Source organism: Pholis gunnellus (assembly GCF_910591455.1).
Source record: "Pholis gunnellus genome assembly, chromosome: 1".
Lineage (NCBI taxonomy): Eukaryota > Metazoa > Chordata > Actinopteri > Perciformes > Pholidae > Pholis > Pholis gunnellus.
The window spans coordinates 17,309,595-17,321,235 of record NC_136528.1 but is presented as its reverse complement, the minus strand read 5'-3'; the positions used below and the strand labels follow the sequence as shown (position 1 = coordinate 17,321,235).

The following is an 11,641-nucleotide window of genomic DNA, read 5'->3' as shown; positions in this document are numbered from 1 at the left end:
CTTTTTGATCTTGGGGCTACTGGCCTGAGGTTATCATGAGTTCAGTTAAGCCGGTTATTGAAGATTTTATGATTTTATTTGTTTTCTTCTAAACATGCAGTACATTGTGAGTTTTGTGATGTAATACAAATGTCCCTTTACTATTTGTCTTGTATTGTATGTATGTATTGAACTGCAACAATTATGTATTGAATGTCTATTGTTATTCTTTTATTTGTTGGGAATTAAATGCAAAAGTATTGGGTTTCATTATCCTTTGTAAATAAACGGTAATATTCTGGCATATACTGTAAAATCACCGTAAAACCCAGTTATCCTACTATCACATACCGTAATCCAGTATATGGTAAATACTGTAAAAATAAATTACGGTCGCTTCACCGTAAAAAAAACCCTGTAAATTACTGGCGTCCCTGCTGCCAGTAAGTTACTGTTATTTTACGGTGAAATTGTTTAGAGTGCACATTTATACACATTCAAACTTTCTGCACATTTGGTTAGATTGTATGTATTTCATTGTCAAAGCACTTGTACGCAAAGCAATAGCAATAATGTCTAATCTAATTTTCTGTATTTTATTAACAATTGACCCATTCTTACTCCTCATTGTTATGTTACCTTTTAAGACCCTGTTTGTGATGAACAGAGTACGACTCAAACGCAGTGAACAGACCAGAGAATAAAGTTGCAAAAAATCTAAGTTTTACTGAGGCTCAGTTCAAAAACAAACAAAGCAGGATAGGAATCAAGCAGAATTCACATATTAAATGATCCAAAGATCCAAAAGATTAACAACACTACAAGCTATCACAGGAGCACAAAAAACGGTTTAAGGAATGGAAAGGATATAAACTTGCACTGGAGAACTCGTCTAACGAAATGACTCAGACAATCTGACAACTGGTACAGCTTTTGTTTAAGAACAGGGAGTATCTGATGAGCAAATGCAAAATAGGTGAAAAACTAAACAAAGGCAGTAAAGTAACTGAGTTTGCATGGGGAAGTGAATGACAAAATAAAACAGGGAGGGGAATTACATTTATGATATCACACCGTTGATCTTCCTTCATGCTCAGTAGAACCTCCCCCTCTGTGGTAACAGGTTATATAAACACCAACTCTACTGTCTGCTACACTACAGGAATAAGCGTATGGACAGTGCTCTTAGTTTTTTAGTCTCTTATTTTGTTTTTCTGTTGTTTAATATTGTTGCAAACAGATTATAAATGATCCAAAGAGTTGATATGTTGCGCTACATTACAAGGAACTGTATTTTGGGAGGTCTTGCCGGTCTTCTCATCTTTTCTGGGTAAGACTTTTATTTACTTTACACCACAACTTACTATCAAGGAAATAAAAGGCTGAAAAATTCTACTCGACACCAAGTGTGAAATCAATAATCAGGATATTTATTCTTGCAAGAAGGAGCAGAGTTGTATCACATAGAGAACATAGTGTCAAAATACACTAAATAATTAACACTGAACCACAGGAAGAGTAGAATTCAAGTAATGTTCCACCCACAACATAGTAACGTTACTGAAGGCAATGTGTTTTATTCTCTCCATTTCAATCCAGGGGATGTAAAAATTAATGTCCAAAGGCTATATATGGAATGAGCCTGAGTCAGATATGGGAAACTTATTCAGTGCTGTTAATTATTTACCAGACTTACATTTCCTTAATGGATAACAAAGTGGTAGAATCAGAATGTATTAGACCAGGGGTCTTCAACATTTTTCAGGCCAAGGACCCCCAAACTGATAGGTGGAGCAGGGACCCTCTACTATATATATATATATAGTATAAAACATGTTTATATTAAACTGGGCCTAGTGCCATGTATAAACATACCTTGTTATTTTGCATTCACTACTAAGCTATTCAATAACACAGGTTCATATATTCATGTTTTTATTTTAAACATGTGCAAGATACAGTGAGTAGGGTGGCCGTGCCACTGCCATTTAAAAACATACATTGTCAACCGATACCAATATCAACATTAATTGCATGAAGTTCAAATTGACATTTCTATTTTAAACATAAATGTGGAAACAACAAATTAGTGATGGCCTATTAGTGCCACTGCTATGCATAAACATACCCGTTATCTTGCATACAATACTGAACTATTAAAATAATGGACAGATTCATGTTTTTTGGTCGAGTTACAAAACGATCCATTTTCGCTCATAGCAATGTCCATTCACTTGGCATAATAATATACTGGCCTCAGTAGTTGGCTGTTGTGGATAGGAGCTGCAGTGTTTTAGCCAGGTATATCTTGCAAAAATGATTGCACAAGGATTTTTGGGCGAAGTTGTGTCTGGGATCTTCGTCAGCTGCTGACTGAATAGGCTCTCGGTAAATCACAGCGAACCTGACAGAGCCAGCACGTAACACGCGGCCTCGTGATTAGCACAGCAGCGATAGGGGCGGGCCCTCCTCTTTGTGTGCGGGAGGCTTGAAGGACAGGTCCAGGCTCGTCTCGCGCTGTGAGTGAACCTGGGACAAGCTTGAGATAGCTCTTGTGTGTCGCTGAATGTGTGCAATTCTGACTGAAAGACAACATCTTCTGCCTCCATTTATCCATTCGCTACAATATGTTTGATTCATGTTAATGTGTATTGTTACGTCCCTATTTCTTCTGGTCCAGGGGATGATTAGGGACGAGCACAAAACACAAATAAACCAACATGGAATTTAACCATAACTAATATTTATTTCACTCACAACCATTTTTACAAAAGTGAGTTTTAAACCGAGTGGGAGAGGATGGGACAGGTGTGGTCGGGCCAAACAATTTAAATCAATATAACCAAAACTAAGCCCAACTATCTACCTTTGAAAATAAAAAAATGGCTTCTCTATCTTCTCTAAATGTACCTGACCAAAACCAAAAACAGATGGGGCAACGAACAATAAGCCTAGTGTATGTCGACACAGGAAATCAACTACGTGTAGTTACTCAACTACTGGCCGCAAACTCTCAACAAACATTAACATGAAGTCTAACGCTCAGCAACGACAGAAAACAGTATTAAGACCAGCTGAAATGCTGAGGCTTCCTGTTTTTAGTCTTGGCTCCCCCTCTGCCGATTGGCCAGCCTGCAGTTGGTGCAACCCACCGAGCAGCACGGCCGGCCCTTCCAGGTGGAACCCAGTCAACTGATTGACATGATAGGACTGAGGGAGAGAGAAAGAAGGAAGGGCAGGAGGGGAGAACACACAACACGTAACATGTGTATTATTTAAAGACATTTAAATGTGTGGAAAAAAATATGAAAAATTGTCTAATCAACCAAAAATGTCACGACCCCCCTGCAGTAGGCTACCTCCTGCAACTATTTGTGGTCATTTGCGCTAGACGCGCCGGAGAGGGGTCGTGGCTTATCGCCCTAAAAGCCGTTCAACGGTCCCCCATTACCCATGGAAAACATAACCTGTATTTATGCTTAGTACTTGTTGTGGAAGTCCCAGATGTCCCGGGAAACTAAACGCCGTCTTGTCTGGTTCATAAGTCCGGAGGAGCTCCGTGAATTGTATCGAGGTGTATTCACTGCTGTATGAACACAAAACAAACAGATTTTGCTGTGATTTGATTGCAATAAACCGTGCAGCGTCACGCCATTTTTTTTTCGCACCGGTAATACCAGTACTCTGACATATCATCACTGTCAGAGTAGAAGTGTTTTCTGTAGCCTGTTATCTCTTTAACAAACCGTTTTCTGTTTATAAGCGCAGTATGACTTATTTAAGACATATTGGCATCTGTAAGTTTTGAAATTGTGATTGTGACATCATTATTAAATAACCCAGAATATGATTATGGTTTCTCTTAAATTATATAACTCATCAAACCTGACACTCAGGAATGATCAGCCTCACGTGACTGAATGAAATGATAATAAAGTATGTAAAAAGTGTTATGTCTCTCCAGCTCTCTCTGACTTTAATTGTATCCATAATAAAAGTTATTGAGGGAAATATCAGATCATGAAAAGACAAATCTTTCTAATATAAGAAGAACGTTGTTTGTAGTCCTTTTGTTGTTCAGACCTACAATTAATATATTTAAACCAGATGGTGAATCAGAAAACTAATCAAATATAAAGCTTGAGTTCTGCGATCCGTCTTCACTGTTTACGTGTTGAAAAAGCCCTAAAACTAACAAAAGGCAGTAAAAGATTATCAGACGAGTGAAAAAAAAAGAAAAACATCAGTGTTTCTTAAAAAAAATACAAACAACAACAAGAAGTTTAATTATGTGTAAAACTTGTAAGTACCAATGTATTCATTTTTGTATCCGTGTGTCTTCACAGGGTCTTGTATATCCACCAGGGGTCAAACATCTCATCCTTCTGGTAATGTTGCTGAAGACAGCGTGTGTCATTTCAAATGCATGCATCAGATACTAACCATAGAGTAAATTAATTAGAGCCACCGAACTGGTCACAGTACACATAGCCACTGGCTGGAGTGAATTTAAAACTTTCTAAATTAAATTACACACCTTGTAAGTACTCATTAATCCTGTCTCTGCCCAACAGTTCCAGGAAGTTTCATACTGTATGAATTTGTCATATTATGAATACATATTGTGTGTTTCTTTTTTAAGTCGTTGCCCAGACAAAGGCAGCATGAGGATCGAAGACCACAAAGAGCAAACTGGGTGAGGATGAACTTTTCTTTTCACCAACCAAAACAGCAGCTTATTTACACAGCAGCTTATTTACATAGGTGCTGCCAAGGTGAACAAAACAGAAATTTTCGATATTGTAACTCGAAATAGATGACAAAGAATATGAAAGAGAAACATGCTTTCCAGCCTTTGCTGGTATTTGCCGTAACAATATGTTAAACTTATCGCGCCTCTGCTGCTGGTATGCAATAAAAATATCCTGCTAGGAAGTTTCATACTGCTAGGAAGTTTCATACTGTATGAATATCTAATATTATGAATATATATTGTGTGTTTATTTTTTAAGTCTTTGCCCGGACAATGGCAGCTGGAAGATCGGCGAACTCAAAATGGAATCTGGGTGAGGATGAACTTTTCTTTTCACCAACAGAGAGAAAACTGCCCGCTCAAAGACGGCTTTCCATTTACACTTGATAAGACTCTGGTTCACGTCATGGCCCTGAAAAAAACGTTCTTTCTGGGAAGTGAACTGCAAAAACAGCTTATTTAGGTGCGGCCAAAGGGAACAAAAGATCTTCGAGATTGTAACTCAATGTAACTCTGTTTCTGCACTGTATATTTGCTCTGGTTTATGCTCTTAAATATTTGTTTAGCAAAGGTTATGCACTCATGACTTCTGGTGACTAGTAGTTCTCTTGAATACCGATGTTGAATACACTTATTGTAAGTCGCTTTGGATAAAAGCGTCTGCTAAATGACTGTATTGTAATGTAATCTAACTATACTTATTTTATTGTATATAAAAAAAAACACATTTGCAAGTAAAGTCAAATTAATTGTATTATGTAGATCAAGCAAAACTAGTATTTTCTGCAAGCCACATTTCTGAAAATGTTGCTTGTGAAGATAATTATTTCAAACCGCATGCCACACCTGTGGTTTCCTCAAAGATAGTTTAAATAGTGGGGTGATTAATTATTGTTTATTTTTTATTAACTGGATCCCCATTAGCTGACGCCTTGGCATGTTTTGTCCTTTCTATCCACAGAAATGACAAAACACAATATAAATACATGTTGTAAAACATACAATTAAAATAGTACAGTCAGATATAAAGTACAGTCAGAGACCAGGATATATAGTATCAGAATCGACCAGTACATATGTATAAACATACATGATTACTGTTACTGCTACTGCACTTACTACTTCAGAGGTATAGTGGATGAGCAATTCCTCTTTATCAGGTTGGCCTGAGACTGTAAAAGTCTCATTCTTCAATTGATGTCCCGGGAAACTTTTGAAAGAAGGGTTGATGTGGTCCAACACAACCCACAACACCTGTAGTGTTATGGTTTACTTCTCATGGCTATTCCCACTTAAGTAAATAAATCAAGATCATTGCTTGTTGTGTGGCTGTACCTAAGAATATTGGCTGGGATTATGTAAATACATAAGGAAGGAAAAAATGCAGATCAACTTCGAACTAGATATTTTCACGTCAAGGTACAAACGTAGTTTTTATTTCTAATAACACAGATTTAATTGTGCTACATTCACATCAGCTCAGATTCATATTTTCAGTGATAGTTTTATGCCCCAGAGTAGACAATGACTACACTGGGACTTTAGGCTTTAACTGTAATCAACCGTAATCAACAATTGCTAATTCCCACAGTCAACACAGCAGTGAAACACATTATTGGGTATTATTTTACAAGGACAACACAAGATTAGTGGTTAGTACTTTTACCTCACAACAAAAACATTGCAGCATGCTCATCAGGAGTTTGGAATCACAGCACACATCAGTTGGTTTGACACAGCACCATGACATGACAATGTATATCTTTAGTATCTGGTCCTCTGGTATTGTTTCCTTATGGTTGTTTTTGATGTTTATCTTTGTTGTATTGATCTTTTGTATTTGTTGTACTGTATTTATGTCGTCTTTGGAATAGTAAAGATACATTGAAATTAATCTTTGCTCTTTTTTCCAGACTTACATATCCTCAGCCAGCACAGATCGGGTAAGCTAATAAAAACACACATCACATTATTCTCCTGTGTAAAATGTATACATGATAACATTTGATAGAATAATCAATGATGAACATATCTCCTTCACAAAGTCAAAGATCAGACTTCACTTTATTAAAATGTTCTGCCATTTTATGTGATTGTAACTGGTGAAACCCAACATTTTGCATGTTTTAATGAATTGTATATATGCTGAGATGTAAAGTGATAATTTATCTTCTACCACAACTTATTGAATATTGAACATACAGAGACAAACTACTGATCATAGCTGGACTAAGACCTGGAAATGCTTACAAAAGTCTGAATCCACAATGTATTTGTTCTCCCAAGACGTACTGATGTGAACTCAGTGACAAACTGGAATGCTCCTCTGGTTTGGGAGGGAACCTTTGATCCAGTGGTTATCGATTCAATCTATAAGAAAATGGACCCAAGAGTTGCTGTGGTGTTATTTGCTGTTGGCAAGTAGGTACACAGGATATTCTCACAGGATATTATAGGAGTGAGGTTTGACATGACCCATTGCTTCAGGCTGAAATATAACATCTAAATCTGAAAATGTAAAGCTACTTCACATACTGTAAATACTACTATCTTTTGCATGGTGTTGTTTTTCTTGTTTTGCCTTTTCTAATTGTTAATCTTTACGGCTCGCTTCTTTCCTTCCAAACAGATACACACGTTTCCTAAAGGGCTTCCTGGAGTCGGCTGAAAAGCACTTTCTTGTTGACTTCAGGGTCACTTATTACATCTTCACAGACAACAAAGGAGATGTCCCCCCAGTGAGTTTTTGTTTCTTACTATGTTTAAATTAGTGTTGTGCATGGCTGCTACACAGCTTAACTGATACCCATTTAACAATAAATTCTGTGCTGCAAAATAACGTTTTTAGTTCACTGTTACTTTGTTGTGATCCAGAAACCGTTGGACAAATAAGCCACTTTAAAGGTTAAGACTGGTGTTTTCATATTGATTAACTATTCATATTTATGAGACTCAAACCAAAAATAAATGTACACAAATACACATGTAAGTATTGTGTGTTTGTCTGTGTTTGTCAGATTAAACTGGGTAAGGGCCGGAATATCTCAGTTATCACTGTCCCTAGTGCCAAGCGCTGGCAGGAAGTAGTGCTTGGTAGGATGAAATGGGCCACCCTCACCATCGACAAACAGGTAAGAAGTGAAATGCACAAAATGGTTGCAGTCAGTAGCTATTGCTTTCAAATTTTCATAGCTTAGTTGTTTAATGATCATACTAGTTCTTACAAAAGAAAAACAACAACATATGGATTCATGAACAGCTCTGTCATTAGTGCCATCCCTCACTGAGGGGCACAAAATATAATATGGTTCTCTTAAATCAAATGTTTTGGTCACGCAGTTGAGTCTCTGCGTGGTGCAGTCAATCTCACATCTCAACTGTAATGTTTTCAGATCCGTAATGAAGCAGACTATCTTTATATGATGGACATCGACAGTATCTTTCACAACAGGGTTGGAGCCGAGACTTTCAGTCGGCTGACTGCTGTGCTTCACCGTGGCTACAAGGTTTTACTCCGTTTCCTACCTTATATGCATGCCAAGTTAATGGAAGTTTTTATCATTTTATCTTAATAATAAGGTTATGTGATCGATTTGTTGTATGTTTTCATTGATTCACCGATTACACCATGTGTTATGCAGGATCAGCCACAGCATTGACTGCCGTCACAGGTAACAGCAATAGGCTCTCATTCCTATTCCATAATTCAAAATGTTTATTTTTTCTCAGCATTCAAATAGGAATGAGTTTCCTTATGAGCGCCGGCCCGAATCCAAGGCCTTCATTCCTGCTGATGCAGGAGACTACTATTACACTGCTGCTATCTGGTGTGGATACCTGGAGGACATGTATAAGCTCGTCAAGTAACCAAAATCTAATTATTTTTAAAGTTATTTTCATTTTGCTTTTTAAATTAAAGGACAGTGTACTGATAGAGAGTAATGATTGGACAGAGCTGACATTAAGGTACACATTTAGACACTGGGTGGGTAAAACCCATTGCCCTTAACATCTGGAGTATTGTTATAAACATAAATCACAATTACAAATATATACATATATATATATATTATATATATTAAAAATATACTTTCTGAGCTTTCGCCACCTATGTGACCATTATTTAAGCCTCTTATAGGTTTTTGAGATGATTGCCATGACTAATTTACCAAGTTTTGTTAAAATGTATTTTAAAACAAAATAAAACTCTACAGTGACTCTTCTTCTACTTCTTTTGTTTCATCAGATACTGTTACACACAGTCGGAGGAAGATGCTAAGAATAACATCGAAGCTGTTTGGCAGGAAGAGAGTCACCTCAACAGGTACATGTGTCCCAATTTATCCCCTCATTTTCAATGAATTTACTGTTCTTATTTTTAAGGAACAAGTTTCAAGAGAGTCCAACCTGCTCATATGCTCATTTCTGATGTTTTTTTTATCTGCCAGTCTTCATCACATTTCTTTTATTCATTAGACTTTTGAAGAATCTCATCTTGAGTATTAGACACATGGATATTGAATATACATTGCTTACCTGTCTCTCTGTGTTGCAGGTACCTGCTGTACAACAAGCCAACCAAGGTGCTGTCTGCAGAGTACCTGTGGTCAGACTATGATGCAATACCGTCAGAGATTAAAGTCGTCAGGATCTCTCAGTTGGTCAAGAACTATGCAGAAGTGCGGCCCAATGGTGGACACTGATGTCAAGTCAATGACATTAAGACTATGAAACTACATTTAAAAATGATAGCTGGGGATATTTATTATAGGTTGCTTTGTCTATTCTGTACTCAAATCTATTATTAAATCAAAATAAGTGGATTTCAATAAACTTAAACCAAACCACATTTTTTAGTATTTTTGGTTGGCAGATGTCTCCCCCAAATAACAGTTTAACCAAGGTAAATTGAACTGCAGGTATTACAATGTGCTTTGTTTTGTGGAGTTCTTCACCTCACCTCACCATGTCAGTTATTTGTTTATCGGTGTCAGACCACCTCAGCATCTGTTGCAGCTTTCACTTTGTATCAACTGTTTTCTTTCTTTTTTAAAGGTGTGCACATACTCTGGACTTTGATGGTAAACTTTGTGCAACAACACTGTTGTTTTAGTGCATCTGCATATATTTTTGTGGGGATTTACAGTATATTGCCTTTTTATTGCATTCATTTTCTTTTTATATTTTGTAGGGCATCACGTTGTGTGTATTGTATTATCTGTTGATGGCTGGAAATGTAATCACATTTTTCTTGATTTCTTGTTTATTTTGCGTTGAGAGGAGTATCTGAATAAAAATGGTTACAAAGGATAATGTGGTATCTTGTGGTTTGTGGGGTGGAGGCTAATGTTTAACTATATGGCCAAATCCCAATCTCAATCCTTTCGGACTCATGGAATTTGAGGCGCGCTCCCGCGAAGTCCGTGAGGGTTTCGGGCAGGGGTCACTGGCCCAATCCCAGTGTCCACCCTACACCCTCAAACCCTGAACCCTCAAGGACTTACTGACGTCACCTGGTAAGTGATTGAGTGTGAAAGACTGTGAGGGCTTGAAATAGTGTAAATAGGAATGGGGATGTTTTTATGTTCCATCTTTAATCCTTCATGTTCTGAGTCAATTTAATATGACAGGCTGAACACACGTGAGCCGTCCTCTTTGTTTACCTTTTTTTTTACGTCTTCATGCGTCCACTGGTTACCCCGTGTTTAACGTCACATTGCAATGATTTGTGGGTAATTCCCTTTGGCAAAGTATGGAAAGGGTTCATGAAGGGCTCAAAATGTCTGCCAGAGAGCCCTCAAACACTCAATGGCCCAATCCCAATCTCCACCCTTACGGACTCACAGACTTTGAGGCGCGCTCCCGCGAAGTCCGTGAGGGTTTAGGGATGACCACTGTCAAATCATCGAGTGTTTGAGGGCTCTCTCGCAGACATTTTGAGCCCTTTATGAACCCTTTCCGTAAATCAGCATAGGATGCTAACTTTGGACCTTTCTCAATATGAGGTGGTGGGGTTGGTGACTCCGGGTGGTGGTGTCTCCCTTTATGTGCTGTGTGGTTCGGTGTACCCCTGGTTCGAAACCCTCACGTGTGGTTGTGTGTGTGAGTGTTGTGTACACGTGTGATCGGGGTGCCTTCTCTTTTGGGATCCTCACCTGCTGGTCCACCTCACCCACTGCTAAGCCACAGCCCTACACCCCCTTTTATGAATAAATACCGGCTCATTTATGAGTAGGTTGTTTTAAATGATCTGTGAACCATCGTCTGTATAGTAAAGATTAATTGTTTTGTTTTGAAACCACGTCTCCGCCTAATCTGTATAATGAACCTGAGTGTCTTTTGAGTCCTTGATATGGGCAAACCTTAATCTATAGGTGAAATTCCTAAGGTGGCGTTGTTGTGCTCTGACGATTGGTTAATATCCAAGTAAACTATATCTGCATCGTCCTCTCGCCGCACATACAATTCTTTCAGTATAGCCAGAATCTGGTCAGGATCTTCCCTTTCCTCCTGAGACCGGTCCTTAACCTCTTCCCTTGCCTCTCCCTCGAAATGATCATATATGAAAAGTGCTTGTTCAGCTGGGGACAGATGCCGAGCATGTATACAAGAGTGGACCTCTTCGACCCACTCAACAATGCTTAGACCCATCCTACCCCTAAACATGGGGCACTCCCTGTCTCTGGGGAAATATATCAGTCTCTCTGTTAATGGAGCTTGGACCGAAGGGTGCCCATGTTTAGAAGAACTTGATGAGTCGCTGGCCCGAGGCTGGTTGACTCCCTTTTCCTGACGCATCCATCGATTCTCAGCTTGCAGCTGTGTGACCAAGTCTCTTAACTGAGCGAGTTCCTCCTCCATGGAGGAAGCAGTGCAGAGGAGAAGAAGAGTAGTGGCTTGTCTTTCGGG

At 38.4% G+C, this 11,641-nt stretch overlaps 1 protein-coding gene across 1 annotated transcript; it reads left to right on the top strand.

The window, feature by feature from the left end:
* Positions 1-1,126: 1,126 nt before the first annotated feature.
* On the top strand, positions 1,127-10,039 carry LOC306714245 (globoside alpha-1,3-N-acetylgalactosaminyltransferase 1-like). Its single transcript, XM_079184216.1, has 12 exons — positions 1,127-1,309; positions 4,326-4,367; positions 4,622-4,675; positions 4,992-5,045; positions 6,646-6,675; positions 7,019-7,153; positions 7,362-7,470; positions 7,750-7,863; positions 8,125-8,238; positions 8,462-8,595; positions 8,979-9,056; positions 9,288-10,039. The coding sequence occupies exons 1-12, from the start codon at positions 1,227-1,229 to the stop codon at positions 9,433-9,435; spliced, it is 1,095 nt and encodes a 364-aa protein (XP_079040342.1). The 5' UTR covers positions 1,127-1,226; the 3' UTR covers positions 9,436-10,039.
* Positions 10,040-11,641: the final 1,602 nt, after the last annotated feature.

Bases quoted from the DNA above. Each gene is read 5' to 3' on its own strand.
- LOC306714245 (XM_079184216.1), top strand. From the start codon at position 1,227: ATGATCCAAAGAGTTGATATGTTGCGCTACATTACAAGGAACTGTATT. The intron at 7,154-7,361 runs GTAGGTACACAG...CCTTCCAAACAG, and splicing joins GTGTTATTTGCTGTTGGCAA to ATACACACGTTTCCTAAAGG. The intron at 9,057-9,287 runs GTACATGTGTCC...TCTGTGTTGCAG, and splicing joins GAAGAGAGTCACCTCAACAG to GTACCTGCTGTACAACAAGC.